Source organism: Xiphophorus hellerii, chromosome 3 (assembly GCF_003331165.1).
Source record: "Xiphophorus hellerii strain 12219 chromosome 3, Xiphophorus_hellerii-4.1, whole genome shotgun sequence".
NCBI classification, from domain to species: Eukaryota; Metazoa; Chordata; class Actinopteri; order Cyprinodontiformes; family Poeciliidae; genus Xiphophorus; species Xiphophorus hellerii.
Window position 1 is genome coordinate 24987279 of NC_045674.1, and position 19300 is coordinate 25006578.

At 40.1% G+C, this 19300-nt stretch overlaps 2 protein-coding genes across 2 annotated transcripts; both read left to right on the forward strand.

Annotated features, from left to right (window-relative positions):
• The first annotated feature begins 3046 nt into the window (after positions 1-3046).
• Positions 3047-6882, forward strand: fxyd11 (FXYD domain containing ion transport regulator 11). Its single transcript, XM_032559646.1, has 7 exons — positions 3047-3089; positions 4810-4865; positions 5044-5076; positions 5756-5770; positions 5987-6061; positions 6183-6207; positions 6316-6882. The coding sequence occupies exons 2-7, from the start codon at positions 4832-4834 to the stop codon at positions 6344-6346; spliced, it is 213 nt and encodes a 70-aa protein (XP_032415537.1). The 5' UTR covers positions 3047-3089; positions 4810-4831; the 3' UTR covers positions 6347-6882.
• A 268-nt stretch (positions 6883-7150) lies between these two features.
• On the forward strand, positions 7151-19237 carry fxyd3 (FXYD domain containing ion transport regulator 3). Its single transcript, XM_032559645.1, has 8 exons — positions 7151-7341; positions 14169-14226; positions 15548-15589; positions 15787-15810; positions 15981-16055; positions 16170-16206; positions 16283-16326; positions 18564-19237. Exons 2-8 carry the CDS (start codon positions 14193-14195, stop codon positions 18581-18583), a joined length of 276 nt encoding a protein of 91 aa, XP_032415536.1. The 5' UTR covers positions 7151-7341; positions 14169-14192; the 3' UTR covers positions 18584-19237.
• The last annotated feature ends 63 nt before the right edge of the window (positions 19238-19300 follow it).

Here is a 19300-nt window from a genome sequence, read left to right on the forward strand (position 1 = left end):
AGTTTTTGCAACTTTTAGTATAACTGTGACCTTCTACTGACCTCTGTATTTGTTTTGATCGTCGTTTTAGGTTACATAATGAAGGCAAAACAGAGCTCTGCACGGTTCAGAATATTCTTTAACTTCAAGATATATTTTAATGATTAAATGTAAAGGACACATATGTTGATTGTAGCTTTAGTGTGTCCATAGGAATAATAACCTTTGATAATACTGTCACCAAACTAAGTGTTAATATGGACAGGAGCATCTGCAACAAGAGATCCACTCTATTCATACACCATAAACTTAATACTCATCAGCTATTCATGAAATATACTGATCAATGTTCCAGTTATTATTAACTCTACATAAATTAGTATTTAGCCTTGATTTGAAGAAACTCAGCCTTTCTCTTTCAGTTTTAATAGCAGTATTCCTGCATTGAGTATCTCCCGTACATTAAAGCAATCATCGTGTAATTTAATCTTTGGCATGAGAGATGTCTTAGAGCACAGTGGCCATTATCTAATCTCATTAGCAGGAGCAGTCAGATAAATGGCCATGGAGCATTCAGATGTTTTCCTTTTCTATCCCACAGAGGCGACACACACTGGACTCAATTTCAGTCTGAATATTCCAGCACTTAAAGTCTTAGATATTTGGTAAATAAACCTGAAAATTGTTAACATTCATGGAATAATGTGGTAACAAACAGCAGCAGTGACCAAACAATGACAAGGTGATTAACTCTGGGTTTTCTCTACTTTCTCCAATGTCATCAGGTATCAGCTGCTAAATGATGCTGATATTATCACTTGCACACAAACCTTGAGGTATTTCTTTGTCTTTGTCTTTGCGTCCCAGCAGCTCTTGCCTGTTAAGACGCTGTTGCTTTCTGCGTGACAGAGGCAGGTATAAATAGTCACGAGACTCAGACACACCGACCTGTATATTTTTGCACTTTGTGGTCACATGCGTTGTAAGGAGAAGCGCCTGAAGATCTAACAAACTGAGAACAAACCGCTTCTCGCAGTGTTAAAAGCCTAATGCGTCTCAGACCATTTTTGTAGGAAGAAAAAATAAACGCTCTCTCCTGCTCAAGTAGTTAGAAGGAAAATGTCTGCCCCGCACCAGGCCAGCAGAGTGAAAATTACTCTACAGGGAGAAGGGCGCCGGGTGATACCTGGAAACCTGACAGAGCCCCAGAGACCAAAACAAAAACAATAGCACCTGTGGAGGAAGGAAAGAGAAAGAAGGAGTGGAAAAATACACAGTACAACACAAACTCCTTCCCTTGTGTCTTTGTGTTTCTTCTACATGAAACAATCTCACTGAAGATGAAAGCTTTAGGACAAAACACAAGAATATGACTGTAAATTATATCCTTATTCTGATGACTCAATTGTGGTGAACCAAATACCGACAGATTGTTCATGGAGTTTCATGTTTTAGAGGAAAAATCTCTGGCAGTGATGGATTTATAGTTTGTGCCTAATGAACCAAAACGTTTGGTGATGAAGATGCAATGAGTTTCACAAATAGGAGAGATTTGTCATTATTTTTCTGTGGCGATGTACTCAGCAGCTGAGATAGGATGGAAATAGAATAACTCCCCAGACAGGTTGGGTGACTTCATCATCTGAATATGTGTTATAGTGAGCCATTAAAACAAAGACGAGGATCAGCTGAACTGGGCAGCAAAAAGATCATATTCAAGGATTCACCAACTATTTACACATCCTGCGCTTTATAATCGTGGACAAATTTATTTCAGAAACATATGTTTGAAGTAAATAAATAAATGAGATTTCAGGTGTCGTGGAAAATGAGACAAGAACAGAGATGATAAAGCCTGCCTGTCGGGTTTACGTTTCAGGTTGGCGTAAGTGAAAGGATTTGCAGCTGAGTGTGATGCTGACAGTGTGAAGCAGCACCTCTAGATCGCCAACACGTCCGTTTTATTGTGTTATTTTTTCTTAAAACTTGTCAGTGTTGAAGTGTAGTTAGAGTCCCATGTACTGTATGTCAACTTAATTACTAAATGTCAATTAGGCTGGATGTCATTTGTCAAAATTACTTGAAATATGTCAAAAAATAATGTTTGTCCAAAATGGCTTAAGCCTTTCTGTCTCTGAAAAAAATATTTATATTTATATTAAATTTAAACAGAGAAGTTGTTAAATTGTTCATCAAAGTTTCTTTTACTGTAAATGACCTTGATATAATATTTTTTGCCCACCACCAAGGACACAATTTAGTTTAGTTTTTTTCTTCACCTTTTTCATGCTAATTGATCCCCCACTGATCTTGGGCTGACGGTTCGGTGCTGCATAATCTGTCTGAGTCGTATTTATTTTGAAGCGGTCAAATAACTATTAATGAATTTGATCAGAAAATAGGTCCAACTGTCCTCCAAGCATTCGCCGTGCTGAATTGAGTGAGTCTTTCTCAGCGCAGACAGTGCATCAGCATGAGATTTTTATTTTGTAATTTATGCTTGATTTACACAGTATTTAAGTAGATATGGTTAGAAATTGGGTTTTTATGGCTTACTAGTTCCAATCAAAAGTTACGTTATCAAAAGCCCTCTCCCAACTTTGGAGGACAACTATTTGTTGAGCACAAATATGGCAAGAAGAATTGATTCAGGAGGCTGTGTTTCAGATGCATGGCACATTTTACAAATATTCTCTAGAATATTCTCACCTCCCATTTACACTACTTTATGCATTTCTATCACATACAAAACATGTTAAAATACATCGACTTTATTAGAGTGTGACAAAAAGTGATGTCAAGGGGTTTTTGCTACTTTTTCAATGGCCTGCAGTCTATCAGGTGTTAGTAAAAATACATTTTCGCAAGCCTAGCTTTCTGCTATGTAATCACACTCGCTGATGTTTGTGGAATAGTGGCCTCCGATACATACTCTACACATCTCAGGCCAGAAGTCATGTCCCGCTCCCAATGCGGTTGTGCACATACAAATGTTTCTACCCCAAACAAAGGGGAGGAGCTGAGAGTACTTATTCAGGTAAAAACAAAAGACACTTTTAACCTTGCACAGTCTTCACCAACGCTCCTCTGCTCCTGAATCGTCACCTCAGGTAAGCCCAGGTAGGGTGGGGTGAATTTGAAGTTAAACATGGAAGGTCATGCTTTTCTTTTTTTTTTAGCACAGAATGAGTCTTTTTGTTCTTTTATCCTTGTTTGATCACAAGTGGTAATTTTTTGTGTGCAGAGGGAATACGCCAAAAAGATTGTCCGTGTAGTAGACCGTGTCTGGTTGTGGGTACGCACGATCGTCAAGTGCTTCAATGAAAACGTAAAGTTTCCTTCATGAGTTAAAAAAAACAGATGTATCCTCTCGTATGTATTTATTTTCTACGGATGTACATTTAGTCGACGTTTGGGCAGATTTCTGCTAGTTCGATTTGGCAAAATCCACTGTTGCTTTAGGTCGCATGATAAATGTTTTCATGTTGCGCGAGGCGTTTTTTTTCTTTTACACATTGCATCTAGAAGGCAAAAAAAGTCTTTGTCAGCCTTGGCTTGCTAAGTGCAACATGACACTGACATTGAAAAGTCACCTGACGAAGGTCATAATGGAAGTGACGAAAATAGAGTCACAACAAGCCTCTGCTTTGTCATGGCGCCCATTTGGTGCCCAGCAGGGAGGATGCTGATGCAAACTCTCTTTTTTCGCTAACGAGGACGCAGAGACAAAAATGTGTTGAGGTTTCAATGAATCTTCCCATCAAACAAAAAGAAACGCATTTCATGAATTCACTTTTGCGCCTCCTGGTCAGAGTAACAAACAGGGTACTTTAAATCCCAAATGATAAATGCACTTTAGGCAGAGCGAAGACAGAAGAGACAGAAACCAGAACACATTTGATTTCCCACTAGCCCAAGGTCAACACCAAGTGAGAAGAGAGACTTGCTGCAGGCGGGAACAGGTTGGCCATCTGGGCGCCAACCCACATAGATGGTGTCCATTTGGTTATTTATCTGAAAATCTATTTAAATCTTTCAACAAAACTACTGCACAGTGTTTTACTTCATAATGTTAGCAACCCACCTTTGCTTTTTGTCATGTAGCAGATAATTAGCGTCAAATGCAACATAAACTGGCAGAAAGCATATTATTAAGCCCAAGGAAACCCGAAAAGTTTGTTATTAACTTGTACTACGTCCTGTATGTAAGCTGGGCAGCTTCAATCACTGCAAAGCAAATTTACCAGTAAGTATTGATCAAAATCAAACTGTTACTGGTCAATAATTGCCGAAAATCCACTTTGGTTCATTGGCAAGTTCAAAAAACACATTGCAATACCTGTGTAGTCAATATTGTCTTTCATTATAACTACCAAGTTGACTGATATTTATAAAATATCAGCCTAATGAGAAGTACTATTCTGAAATAAATGCATATTTCCCATGTGAAGTTCCAAATCAGATAAAGATCCTGAGAGGTTGAACAAAACCTGTTCTGTACATCACATGACTGACTTGGCTGGATGCTACAACACTTTCCCCACTCAAGTGCGAGTCGTAGGAACGTTTTCTATAGACATGCTGGGTTTCGACCCATAACAAAAAGCGATCCGCTGTTTACTCTACAAATACCCAGAATGCACCCCTGCGGATGAGGCGCTGACCTCTCTCAGCACAAGGACATTCTTCCCGAGGAAAGGGCAAAGTACACGGTGTTGCTGGTCTGCATGAGTCTAAGAGAGCGAGCAAAAAAGAAGTGATGAGAAAAATGTCTCACGATGCTGATATGTCTCTCTGTGTGTGTGTGTGTTTACCTTCGTCTCTTTCCAGCTGACTGTCTGTTGTGTTCAGGATGGGACGTCTCAGTCTGGTCACTTTGCTGGCAGGTAACCTAAACCAAGAAAGCATATGTTATAGGAGAATGTGTTCAAATGCATTTACAGCAGGAAAAACACTTTCCTGTGTGTTGTCATTAGAACAGATGGATGAAATGAAGAATTTTCAATCATCATTAAGTTGTTTTTGAATAACGTGCCATTTTTTTTTCTTTTTACTTTTTTTCAGTGCTGTTCTCCATTTTTATGGAAACTGAAGCAAGTAAGGCCATAACTTTTCTTTTTTTTTTCCCTCCATTAGCTTTAGCTGATCTGGGAATAAACCAGTTCAAACGAGACGTCAGACTCACATTAGAGTGGTAACCTTGAGTGAAAACAGATACGATCAAATTGTTTTTATTTGTAATGTAGACGCAGCATCACTAACAATGTAGCATTTATAATAATGTTATTGCTCAGTTTGAACTATTGTTATTTTTTATTTACTTTGGCATGAGACAATTTAAACTAGAGTTTGTTGTGCAGAATATGGTCTCTGTTTTGTTCTTCATAGAGTAAGATGATGGTGGGATTTTATTAACAGATAAGTAAGTCAGGTTATTTGTTTAACCGGCATGCCAGAGCTTTCAATCCTAAAAGAGAGACTCCTCAATATTAAAGGGTGAGCAGCTTTTTTCCTATTCTTAACTTTTTTGCATTTACGACCACTATAAATAACTCCAAACAGCTCAATTTGCCTTTTCTTTAAAGCATGAAAAAAGCAGCGTTGTGCTCTTTCAGCTGGCTGACCCGTTGTGTGCAGCAAAAGATGGGATTAAGAGTCTGCAAGCGCCTCATATGATGAGAAAACTTCAGGATTTCCTCTTGGATCCTGACGGATTAAAAACTGTAACTAAACGTGTTGCTTTCTTTTCCATGTATCTCACTGCTGTTGTCTTCAGATCCATTTGTTTACAGTGAGTATGAACCCTCTTTTTTTCCCCCTACACGCTGAAATATGAAACACAGTCTCACATGATTAAATATTTGATTACAACTCCATTTGTGCACTGCAAATCACTGATTGCAAAAATGTAGAAAAGTGAAACTTATTGAGAGCTTTGCCTCAAAATATGACATTCAACAAAATTTCCAACTCAAACACTGGATGTGTGTGCTTCCTTACCTGACAGACTACGAAAGGCTAAGAATAGGAGGCCTCGTCTTTACCTGCTTGCTGATAATTGGAGCAGTCCTCCTTTTAGTCTGTAAGTGCTCCAAAAACAAACAAATATATACATACATTTTCATCTTTCCCTCTTGATCCAAACTGTCCAGATATCTACAAATCATTTTTTTTTTTTAAAAAAAACAACTTTTCTGTCCTAGACAAAGACTGCAGCAGGAAACTCAGGTGAGACATTTCTACGAATCGTGAGTTTGTCTGAAATTAAATTTGCTGGCTCTTTCTTTGCAAGCTGCCTTGTTAACTGCTGCCACTCCCTTCTTCCTCTTTATCCAGTCGAAAAAGGGATAATGACGGTGATATCTGATCTGGCTCCCGACAAACCGGTTCGGAAAGAGGAGCTGGGAGGCGGCTGGCTGGTGGAGAGACAAACGGTGGGAAGAACATCAGCTCAGAAGATCAGGCATAACCTGTACAGACATAAAAATAAAAGCAACCAGAAACCCCAAATTTATATTTTGGAAACACCATCAGTAATCAGCCTTATATCATGGTTTAAACTTGTTGAATCTAAATATATGTGACATTTCCCCCTAACACGAGACTTTATTTTGTCCAGATCTGTCCTTAAATGTCTATTTAATAACTATTTCCACTGTTTGTAAATATAGATTAATTAGACAGCATTATTATTTTTTTTTCTTTCATAGGCATTACTACAATGTCGCATTAAAATTATGCCGGCTAATTATAAGCTTTATGAAACGGTGTCATGGTGACATGTGATCAGTCATAGATACATTTAGTTATATTTGTCCAAGTATTTAAAGAATTTGGGAAATAAACGTCGCCGACCTAAATGCATGTAGAAATTCTAATAAACATCTCTGTTGTAAAAGTTAACAGACGTGTCTGTGTCTGTGTGTGTGTGTGTTTTTTTTTGGTTTTTTTTCCAGAGGCTTGTTCAATGCACAATAAAGATTGTGTCTTTATTTTTAAGCAATTAAACGTGAATAGCAACACTCTGCTCAGCTTAGCGCTTCTTAGATCCGACGTTTTCCCGTGGGCTGACTCTGGATCAGCTTCCCCACCCACTCGTGTCCGGTCGCTCGTCAGCGGAAACCGACCCGGGACCAGAAACTCTTTAACAAAGCTGCAGCAGCGCTTTGAGCGCGGCTCCCCCTCCTTCTCCTCCTTTTCTTTTTTTTTCTTTTTTTTTAAATGAAAAGCCAACCTGTTGAGTGTCAGAGGGACGTGTTGAAGGCTGGGTGTGGGCAGGCTCACTGGAGAGAGGACGCTGCTCCAGAGAGTCACGCATTGATATCCGCTCGCTTTCTGCTGCTGAATTGACCGAGTTTCAGGGTAAGTTTTCACCAAAAATGACCCTTTAGTCTCAAATGTTCTCTCTACGTTATCCGTGTTGTTTATTTCCTCTGGCAAATTGACAGTTTACTCCATTTTTTTGGAAAACTTGAAACGAGAAAAGGCGTGTTACGACTTTTTTTTTTTTTTTTTTTTTTTAGATAAGTTGCGTGCGCGGAAATCTCTCCCAAAAACTTGATGAAGCACACACACACACAAAAAATCACATTAAATCATTTTTATCGGTTGTTTAAACAGCAACAAAGACTCAAGAAAAACATTTACCGCTACAGTTTAGTATTTAGACACATGATTAAAAGTGAAATCTAGTCTAAAGCAATTTCTACCTTCAGTCCTGTTTAGTTTCTATCGAGGCCACCAGTACAAGTGATCGCACGCAGAGGCGGTCCATGTATGAATAGGGCCCGGGTGGCCCCTTCTCCTTCTTTAATGGTGCCTTTTGTTGCTCTGTTTTCACTAACAGAGTAAAAGTTTCAGAAATTCAGAACTTGTGAGGAATCTATGATTTGCATAGGATAATAAATTTATATTAGGTTTATATTTTCTGCATTTCACAGTTTACATAGTTGTCAATGAAAGTGAGTTTTAACAGCTTAAACTTCTGCAATCATTTAAAGACAAAGATTCAGGAGTATTCTGTGTTTGTCAAATTTACAAGGACTTGAACGTAACGCCTTTGAGCCAGAGGTTGGCTTTGATTACCGCCTAAGACAGGACGGACAGCTCAAGATAACAAGTCATAAATCATCTTTAACTGGATCCAAAACTTTTTGTCTTCACCACATTTTCTCTCCATATTCATTCACACTTTGCTGTTGCTGCACACAGTAAAAACAAGAGCCTTTAAATCAAGAATTTGATTAAAAGCACAAACAAAGAGGGAAAAAGATAGAATGAGAAGGGAGAGTTTGTTATCTTGACTATATAGGAATTTAGAACAAAAGGGTAAAACAAATAATTACAAAGTCACCTTAGCATGCTTTTCCTGCAAGTGACAAACTATAACTGTACGTATCGTTAGTTTGATTTCACTAAAAGGTCTAACTGGAAGTGCTAAATGTACTCTTATTTCAATCCAAATATATTAGAAACTGTCAAAAAATAAAATAAACCTGATATAAAATGTGATTTCAAATGATTCGATCCATTTTGGAAATGTTTTGCTCCTAAACCTGATGAAGCACTCCTGGTAGCCAAGCAGCAGCTTGGTTTCACAAGCGTATAGTGGAGTGTTGGTGTGTTTGCGAGTGTGTGAGAGACAGAAGGCCAGCTGATAAGAGCAATGGTGACTCGTGTTTGCCAAGTGTCACAAGGACAGCCTGGGAAAAGGACGAGGGGACAGAAACCGTTGGTGAAACTCTTAGCAGTTCCTCTGGCGGATGTTGATGAAGGATTTAGATCAGGATGTCGTCGGCACATTCCTTCTGCATCAGTGGAAGTCAGAGGGAAATTAGTGTTGCTTAAAGTTGTCAGGTGGGATGTAACGATATTTACATTGGCAGTTCCTATCTGTGAGCCATTGTTGCTGCTACAAACTTTGCATTTGTAAAGAAAGAATCAAAAGAATCGCAAAGCAAGTTAGCAAATTTGAGCCAGAAATTAAGTTCTTGCTCCTAAACGTGCTTCAGAACAAGTTATGCTTATATCTCTTTCCCAGTAGCTATGGAGTTAACAGCAGGATGGAGTTTGGGATCCTGAACGAGGTGATAGAGTTATTTATTCTTTCACAGATGAGACAGACTTAGCTCTCCGTCTTCACCTCGCCTCTCGTGATCACAGAGAAAACAACGGGAGAAACCGAGAGAAACACTTTGGCTTTGTAGGAGAGGAACAGAGAGAGCTCAGAGGCGCCCGCTCCCTCCTCACCTCTTCACGCGTCACTTTGCGGGCAAATTTAGAAACCCGGACAAGGAGGCATTGATTTTATATCAGCATCATGGCCGTGACCTTCACTGCTTTCACCGTTTGACCTCAGAGCTGTAAAAGCTCTGCTCCGATGAACCACAGCTAATCCTTTCAAATTTAGCAGCCATAAACGTTGGCGGATAAGGCTTTTAATTCTGTAACTATTGATTCAGATCTTGGACTAAGCATGTTTTTCAACTGAAGTCTGGTTGAATGAAATTATAGAAATGGACTCCATCCCTTCGTCCTGTGAGTGTGGCGGCAGAGCTAGGCACATGAAGTCTGTTGTTAGCGCTTGTGGTTTCCATGTGTGACTCATGGTTGGAGTATGCTGCACTCCCTCGTGCTTTCTGCCTGTGTCCCTCCTCCTTTCCTCGGTTTCTCAACCTCACTCTCCCTCGTCTTCTTGCCTCTCTCCTTCCCCGAGGCCTAAATTCCTCTCTCCTTCTTTCCTTCTCCTCTTCACTCTTTACTTCCTTTGAAATGTTATGAGCTTTTCCTTTTCTTGTGTCACTTTATCCTTTAACGCACCACCTCCACCGAGTCTGGCCTCTTCCTTTCTGTCTCTGTTGCGGTTTTTTTTTTTAATGTCAACCATAAAAAAGTTCCTCCATTTGTTGGAGCTCATCCTTGGTCAGTGTGGATTATCTGGTATCTAGCGGACGCATTTGACAAGTCTCCAGACTTTAAGGTTATCCGTTTTCACTTTAAAATCCTTAATTCCTGACTCTTCTCTCGTTCCAACGATTAATGGAAACTTAGTCATCAAAGAAATCGAAGCGGACTCAGCCGCCGTCAGTGTGTTCAGGCTACAACAAAAACCTTCCTCTGTATGTGTGTGTGTGCTCCCTGAGGATGTGTTGCACGCTGGAATGCACTGATGCTAATTTAAGCATAAAAAGACACCCCTGAAAATAGACAGCTGCCTTTGTAGTGCAGGAACACAAACACACATGTCTGGGAGTTCAACACGTTGGAAAAGTACTTCCAAGCTGGACATACAGTTCAGACCAAAAGTTTGGACACACCTTCTCATTGAATTCAATGAGAAAGTGTGTCCAAACTTTTGGTCTCTATTGAGTACAGACCAAAAGTTTGGACACACAGTTGTGTCCAAGCTTTTGGTCTGAACTGTACATGCTGTGTGCGTTTCAGTCGTATCAGCACACCAACCACGTGTGACGCAAACAGGGAGGTTTTCACCGCTCTGAGTCAGTTTGCCATTTCACCAATTCATGCTCCCATTTCGTATTCTCGTGTTGACTTTTTTTTTTTTTTTTTTAATCTATTCTTACTCCCATTTCATAACCACTTTGGCCGCCGAGTCACAGCAGCTGCGGACACCCACAGTCTGTTCTGGCCAGGCTGTTTTACTGCTGCCCATTAGTGTGGGCGTGATCCAAGTGATCGGGTCTGTCGTCTACAACTACAACCAACAACAAGATGAATGTTCCACTATTCTGTTCTGTGTTATAATATTTACAGAAGCTGTGGCGATTTAAAGTATTAGTTAATAACTTAATCCTGACTCTGCTGTTTGAAAAAATCTAGAAACATTAAACCTGCTGTGTTTTTGTTTCCAGTTCTGAGATGGAAAAGGGTGATCGACTTGAGACATTGTGCAGCATTTTAATCGCTTATTTTGAGTTATTCAGCCACCTACCGGTGTGATGCATCGGCTGAATCAACTGTTTTCTAAACTAGTTTACAATTATCTTACCCACAATGCACTTCATCCTTATCCTTGTTCATATCTTTGTAGAATATGTCTAATACTGTCTATTTAAAGCAGTCCTAGAACCGCTTTAAATAGGACCACTATGACCAGCGACCGCAGTGAAGACGATCTAGTTAAATGTAATAACACGATCAACTGCAGCCTTAGGAAAAACAACAGCTTTATATAAGTAGACTATGCAAGTTTGTAAATCTTCCACACGTTCCTGCATGTATGGTCTTCCAGGGGCGAGACAGGCTTGTTTATTTCAGCGTAAACATACCAGGTTTGCTTGCGGATTCGTGACCGTATAGGTGAGTTACGCCTGGATGGTTTGTACAGCGTCACTGATGTCAGAGAGGAGAAGAAGAGAGGCTGGACTGCAGAAACTGATTATGGGCTCAAGAGCAGAAACCCTAGAAGCCCTGCCTCTGGGACTTTGTAATGGATAAATGGGTTGAAAAGGCTGAAGAGACGGGGAGGGAAGGGGAAAAAAGGCGAAATTGCAGGGATGTGGACAAATGTTTTTTAGGAACAGGGTACAAGTAAAGGACAAGTTTAAACAGAGTGTAGAGCCAAAGCTGATCCAACGAAGAAAAGCAGTGGGTTATAGTGATTTTAAACAAACAGGCAATTCTTTCAGCTTTCAGATTTGGCGAAAAGAAAAGTAGTGAAAGAGATACGTGAAGCAGGAGAGAGAGAGACAGGAAAAAAAGGGAAAAGTACTGCTGTGAGAGCTGAAAACAAAACCCAGTCAGAGACTGGCTTAGCAGCATGACAAAGCCAGAACAGAACCGTCTTTATTGCTGCAACAGGCGCGGCTGGAGTCGTCGCTGCGCAGGGGGAATTCAGGCCTTGGGAGTAAAACAAACCTCCCCATCAGCTGTGATTTCACAAGATTCATAATAAAGTCGCAAGGAGGACAAAACAAGATTGGAAGCTAATGATGCTTTTTAAAGGATTCAGCATGCAGACAGCAGAGCATAGATCTGTCAGGGGGGGGTTGGTGTGAGAATTTGTCGTATTTCCCACTAGGAAGAATCGGTAAGATGTGTGAGACATGAAAGGCCTGAAAATTATAAAACTCCTGCAAGATGAATCCCTGAGAGATTGATGTTATCCCAATGGGAAAGTCAGCTTATCTTTTAATAAGTGTTGCTCTTGTTTTCCTTCAAACGCTCAAAATGATGTGGCTCGCCGGATGGAACTTTCTTGTACAGTCTTAACATGGTCATCTGACAGTTTTCGCTTAAGCACCTTGTGTGACAGCACGGCTCTTTTCTTTTCAGCCGGCTGCTTCATGACGCGTACTGACTGCACTCTGCTTTCCCATCAAGTTGCTGGACTTTTACCTTTGCTTGAGCACAAAGCCTCCAGCACTTTCCTCCCATGCTCCACCCTATACAAACATCTGCTGTAGAATATGATCGTGCTGGTGGAGGAGGGAGCTTTTCCTGCTGCGTGCTCTCCATCGCTCTTCGTCATCCGTCTCTTGCACGTCTCTCCCTGCTCTGTCTTCCTCTGCTGGTCGCCGGCCAGCTTCCCATCCTCTGCATTCCCCCGGCGTCGCCCGAGGTTGCCGTGGGGAGGCACCAGGAGAGAAGCGCTCATCCTGTTGTTTTCTTTCTCCCCTCCCCGTTGCCAAACTCCGACCAGCAGCCAAGCGGGAGGAGATGCTGCTTTTATAACAGCCTTTATTCTGATCCCATCAGGCTCAGCTTTGGTTTGTTTTACACCTACAAACCTTGGCAAATTCATTTAGCTAAATAAATGAGACAGTAGCTGTCTTGGGGATTGTTAGGTTGGTTCTACAGAGCAGACTTTCTGCCGCTGTAAGTGTTGCGTTTTCACATACCTCACTCACGTGTGACTGTGTGAATCTGGTCCCGCTCGAGTCTGCTCTTCCTGTGATGCACCCAACGCGGAAAAGTGCAGTAAGTGGAAAGTCGCTGTAGACTGAGGTGTGTCACCGCACCGTTCACATGGCGCGTCTGCCGTTGCTGCCCCGACATGGCAACCACCGCAGCAACAAACAACATGGGAGCTGATCCGCTCGGATGACGCGTGGAATCCAAATAAAGCGCCAGGAAATGAGTTAATAAAGGAAGATTTAAAATGCCCTGCAAAAATGTTCATACCCCTTGTATTTTCTCTTTTTTGAAACTGTTTTTTTTTTTTTTTTTACATGGTTTTCAAAGTTTCTGTAGATATAAAATCTGTAAGGCTTGCTGTGCATTATGTTTAACCCATTTTCAACCCGATAACCCCAAATAAAATGATAATGCCGCTTTTCATAAGCTAACTAGAGTTAATTTGAAGATAGACGGAGCTAAATGTAGGTCAATCCTGGAGAAAAACCTGATGAAGCCTTCAAAAGATTTGACACTGAGGTGGAAGTTCAGCATCTAGCAGGACAATAACCATCTAGATCAAAACATATCTCTGTGTCATAATGGCCCATTGACATTCAGGCTTAGAAAGTAGTAAAATGAAAACTAGCTCAAGGCGTATATGTGGTTCTCCAAGGCATTTTATTCCTGTTACGATGATTTATTAGCACCAGGAGCTAGATCTGAGAACATCTGCACAGACTGAGAGCTCTTTTAATAGAATAGCAGCATTTTTATGCTGATGCATTGCAGAAAACAGGATTAATACATCACTTCAGAGCAAGAAAAGCTTTAAAAGCCTGAGGGCTGGATAATAACATTCTGACAGACAGCTGCACTGAAGCAGGAGCAAAGAAGATTACAGTTCTGAAGCTTTAACATGGGAACCTTGTAATGCAGTTACCACGAGATATTTAAGGCCTTCATCCCTTTGTGACCATGAAAATCACCCCAATTTTCAGCCCATGTGAAATAATTGGATTTCTTTGCTTGCGAGCGAATGCTTATTCCTCAGAGGTCCGGGTCGCCTGCCGTTTCCATCTCATTCTGCTGCTCGGCCCACCGGCACAGTGAAGAGTTTTTAACGTCACAAACGCGACGCATGACATTTAAAATGTAAATATTTTGGCGACCCTGCAGTCGTGTGACTAAACGGTGATGTTCTGCCTAGATTATCGAACAAATCATCATTTCCACTCAGTTCCTCAGGCTTTTATTTATATTTGCTACCAGAGCCTGACAGAGATCAACAGTTTGCATCATAATTAACCTACTGTACCTATTGTCTTTTTCAGATCTAAACAGAATCAGGCCTGAAGATGTCAAAGATCCTCACTTTGGTGTTTATGACCTGTGAGTAAAACAGAATGTCTTGATTTCTGCTGAGTGGTTTTAAACTGTCTTTGAAAAACAGACGTTTTTCTTAAAATGTATTTTTAAAACTTGAATAGTAACTCGTCACACACAGCACCCTTCGCTCTTTGCACCCCAGGTTGGACATGCATACTAAAAAACACAGAAACCTTTATTGCTGTTTTCTGTTTGTGACTGCAGGGTTTTTAATAAGTATGAACATCAAGACACATTCAATTTACCGGTACTTAAATGTTGTGTTCTGTTGTCTTTCCCATTTTGAAGAGTAGCTAAGACAATTCTAATTGTCATATTTATAGCCGGGGAAACGGGATATCATAGACTCACATATATAAAAGTTTCTTTAGGCTCTGACGAACTCAAAAGAAAGATTTAGTTTGATTTACTTTACAGGATTTATAGGAAGGTTTCTGTTAAAACATTAGAAATATTTAGTCATGTGAATCTTTCTTCTCACTGAAGAAGTCAAATTAATGGTTGGATTTTTCTGATTTTTTTTTAGTGTGACATTATGAAGCAATAAAATGTGACTTTATTAGGGGTCCACCAATAAATCTGCCGCAATTTCCGTATTTTTTTTTGGGAGATGGCTGACCGTCTGATACGTACATATGAAGCCAGTCTTATCAACCAACCTTATTTACCCCGGCAAAGGTCTAAAAATCAACCGCTGTCCTATTTTGCTCCCCTGTTAGGGAGGTTTTGACTGACAGACCGATCCACCAGGTCATGTCTGGACGTTTTCAGTTAACATTACTCACCCCACTTTGCCAACTCCATGACTTCCTTGCTATATTTAGCAAAATTTCAGTCGAAAAAGAAAATTTATCGGCCAAAATCTGATTTGCCAGATCAGACTTTTAAAAGATCGGTTATTGCCGATTGGCCAGAAAGCTGCAGTCGGTGCAAACACCTAGACTTTATTTTACCTTTTTTTCACATATCTCTACCTGTGGTGCCGGTACTGTACTAAAAATATCACATTGACAGTAATGAGGGCACATCTGTGCACTCTGCTCTGAATTGTAATGTTTTAATTAAATATATATTGTTTATAGAGGACCTAAAATGTACTAGTAGTGAATATGCAGATTGCTTTTATTTTGTTATTGAAGTATCTTTGTAAGAACCTGCCTAAATTGAACCATATTTACACTAACATTAAATGTCAGCTGAAGTACTGATCCTGCAGAGGTTTGCATTTTCTGTGCAGCTCTTTTCTTGTTGGTGAAATCGCGTGAGAGGTTTCAGGCTGTGGTTCACTGCACTGATGTGTATCTCTCCTTTTTTTGTTTTTCAGTTTTGTCCCTGGTGTCTGTCAACGCAGAGGCCACGAACGACAGTAATGTTTTTAAAACATTCTTATGCCTTCAGATTAGGTTCTATATCAGTTCAGGACAACAAATGTGTTAATGCTGTGACCTATGAAAGGTTCAGAACGAGACCACCATGTTTGCTCATCACACTGTTTACATTGTGTCACTTATTAATGTCACTGTGCATCCTCTCTCTGACCTTTCTTCTTTTCTGCTCCAACAGACGGAGAAGACGCGTTTACATTTGGTAATTCATCGTTCTTCTACGACTACTGCAATAACAGAAGTTTAATTAGTAACATCAGCTCTTAGTATTTGAACCAAGATGTCTGGGGAAATTAGTTTATCCAGTCGGGCCCTTTTGCTAATATTTGTTTTAGCTTACTGTTTAATGATGAGCGCCATTTGTTTGTGCAGACTACCACAGGCTGCGGGTTGGAGGCCTCATCTTGGCTGCTGTCCTCTGTCTCATTGGCATCACTATTTTGCTCAGTAAGACGCATACTATACACACACACACACACACACACAGAAACGTCTTGGTAAACATGTGATATTACTCAGAGATACAGCCATCGTAAACAAAGAGCTTCTTTTCTCTTGAAGGTGGCCACTGCAGGTGCAAGTTCAACCAGAACAAGAGGTGAAGCTTTTAAAAGCACAGATATAGATCTGTGTGAAACTAGAGTGGAAACGCTAAAGCTCTGCTCTCTTTTCAGAAGGAGGACAGGAAGCAACGCTCAGCAGATGCTCAACGACCAAGGTACTCTAATTTACACCCATCTTCAGTTAGTTGCCCATCAGCCAACAGATTAATATCAAGATGTCCAAAAATAAAACCATAAGTATTCCTCAGAACTGTAATCTCGCTTATTCACCTGTTTTACATCAGTATACCTTTAGTTGTCTTCTAAATTAGGTGCAAAACACAAGATTTTTGTACTTAATATATTATCCTCCATATTTATTTACTCTATATTTATTGAGCTGTTTGGAATCTAATATATTTTCACGCAATGACATGTAAACAAGTTATTATCTTTACTGTAATACAGTCTTGCAGAAATTTTTATCAGGGCATTAAATACTTATTTCCAGTGCAGTATATAGTAAAAATATGTCAGCTGCATTTATTTTGTACAAAAAGGCAGGAGAGTCATTAACTATAGCACTACTGATTTTATATTTAAAAATATTTGACATAGGAGGGGTTTTTTTATGAAAAAATTGGATTTTTCTACAATCTGCCCAGTAAAATATTATTTATTTAAAAAAACAAACATTCCGTCTGTGTTACAAATGCCAGTGATTGTCCATGAATTGACTAAAGCTAAAAAATATTGCAGAGAAAACATCTCTTATTTAAAATTGTCAGTCAGATAAAACAAGTATTTCCATGGAATATAGTGTATCAGATTTGCCAAGTTAGGAGGACTATTGATGGATTATTAGCGAATGCAAAAGGCGTAATAGTGTCTTAGATATTCAGTGTTTCATCTCCAACCCAGTTTAATTTTTCCGGTTAAAAGCTGAATTTATTCCGTCCATCTGTTTTGCCGCAAACACACACACACACACACGCACGGCCATGCCAACACAAACTGGTCTTCGCTCGCAGAGCTGGCCTGAGATGCCTCGGACCTCGCTGTTCAACAGGTGGCGGGACGCCGGGCGTCCGTGAGGTGGAGGAGGGGCGCAGGGAGCGGACTGGGGCTGCTGGAGGTCACCACACTTGTGCTGCAGCAGCTATAAAAAGATTCAGCAGTGAACCCCTTGGCGCGCACTCTGCCTGATTGTGCATGACTCTGTCATTGTGCATGACTCGATATGTCCACAGGTTTTAGATCTTATTTACAAAGGTCATAAAATATCTTCTGTTTCAGTTAAAGAAGCGATTAAATAATTACTTGCACACCTCACCTATTGCCACGTTGCAGGGATTTTTACCCATCAGTTTTGACGACAAACATCCCAACAGTTCTTAAAAAACTTTCACAAGTCTAATAGAGTAAAAAAAAATAAAAACTGGCCGGTCATGATAAATGTATTTTTGTCACAGAAATCTACAATAAAGAATGTATTACGTGATCCAGACATATTCACTATTTGTTTTCTTCTCAAACATACAGTAAGAGTAAATTGTTTTTGTTTTTTTTAAGTGTTATGTGTTGGATTTCCTTATAATTATGATTTGTAATATTATTGATATTATCTATGTCTAGTAAGGACTCCCTCAAAATGAGATGATACATCTTAAGAGGGTTATCCTTGGATTAAATGAGCAAAAGATAAGTGAGAGTCGGTGAACTTGTAGGCATCATGATTTCAAATGTATAAATTGGTCAGCTGAGAAAACGGCCATAAAACGTACCGGTTCTTGTGAAAGTGTTGATCTTCAATAGCTGCTAATATAGTGTCACATCCTACAACATTTTGTTTTCAATTTGCTTTAAAATATCCTAACCTAGAGGAAAACTATCACTGATAACTTTACCAACTATCAAGTAGAATGCAAAAATGGATCTTCCAGGTATTTATATATTCATATAACCGCACATGTATCGTAAAACAAAATGCAGATAGCCTATTGCTGCCTGTGCTTTGTGAATTTAAGCTGACCTGACCAAAAGGTTGCACAGCATATCTTATGAAAACGTGTTTGGTAAAACCATGCAATTATTGCAGCTTTGATGTAAACAAAGTACAGCTGAGACCCACATGGAAACAACTGGGTAATGTGTAAGCATCTCTTCACAGCGCCTGCAGGGATTCACTGCAGCCATATTTTCCACTTGCATTAGCGCAACCATACCTGCTCTGTCTCTGTCCTCCTCCCTACCAGCTTTGTCTTATTTACACATTTGTTCCTTCTTGCAAATAGTCTCATTTTAGAGTCAGTGTTGACAAATTTTTAGGTGAAGATTACGAATGGGGAAAAAAGTCGATTGGTTTAGTAAATGTCTCTGGTCTCTGACTTCTCTTTCCATGTTGTGCTTACAGGTCGTGCCTGCGACTGCTAGACAAAAACCTAAACACACCAACTTCTCAAACGTCCGGCCAACAGAAGCCACAGAGCAGCAGCAGCGGGATTTATAAGACCAAGCACAGGCTTTTGCTGTTATTTAGAGAAGTCCACAGAGAGCAGTCGGCATGCACCGGATATTAGGTGTGCGGCCTTTTGCCTGACAACTGAACTACTGACCTGCAGCCTGTTACACTCAGACATATTGTGCATAAAACTGTCGCTTTCATTTCACTCAGCTGAACTCTTGTGTATTTGAGAACCTGCTGGGCTGGGATTGACTGAGAGACCCCAAAGGTTTGTGTAATCTTCCAAAAAGAGAGCAAACATTTCACAATTCGGCTTGTGTCGGCTGACTTGGCTGACTGAAATGAAAGTGGCATGGGATTATAATGCAAACATACCACCAAAAATGATCGTAAAGCTCCACATATACTGCAGGCTGTGTCTGTCGTCACTTCTGTCATGTATTCTGTATGTGTGAGGTGAACACTGATGTAGATATTAGTCACCAACCTAACCTGCAGTCTGTGTTTTGTGTCGAATCCGTGAAGTGAGTGATGTTCCTTCCCCAAGTTTCAGTTCATGGAGGAGAGTAGTGGATTGTACTGTTTAACGAATCCTGTTTCTATAAAATAACAGTTAAAACACATGTAGGAGTGGACCTTTCTTTTGTCTGTGTGCAGTGATGCTGCGTGTGACGCACCATAAATGA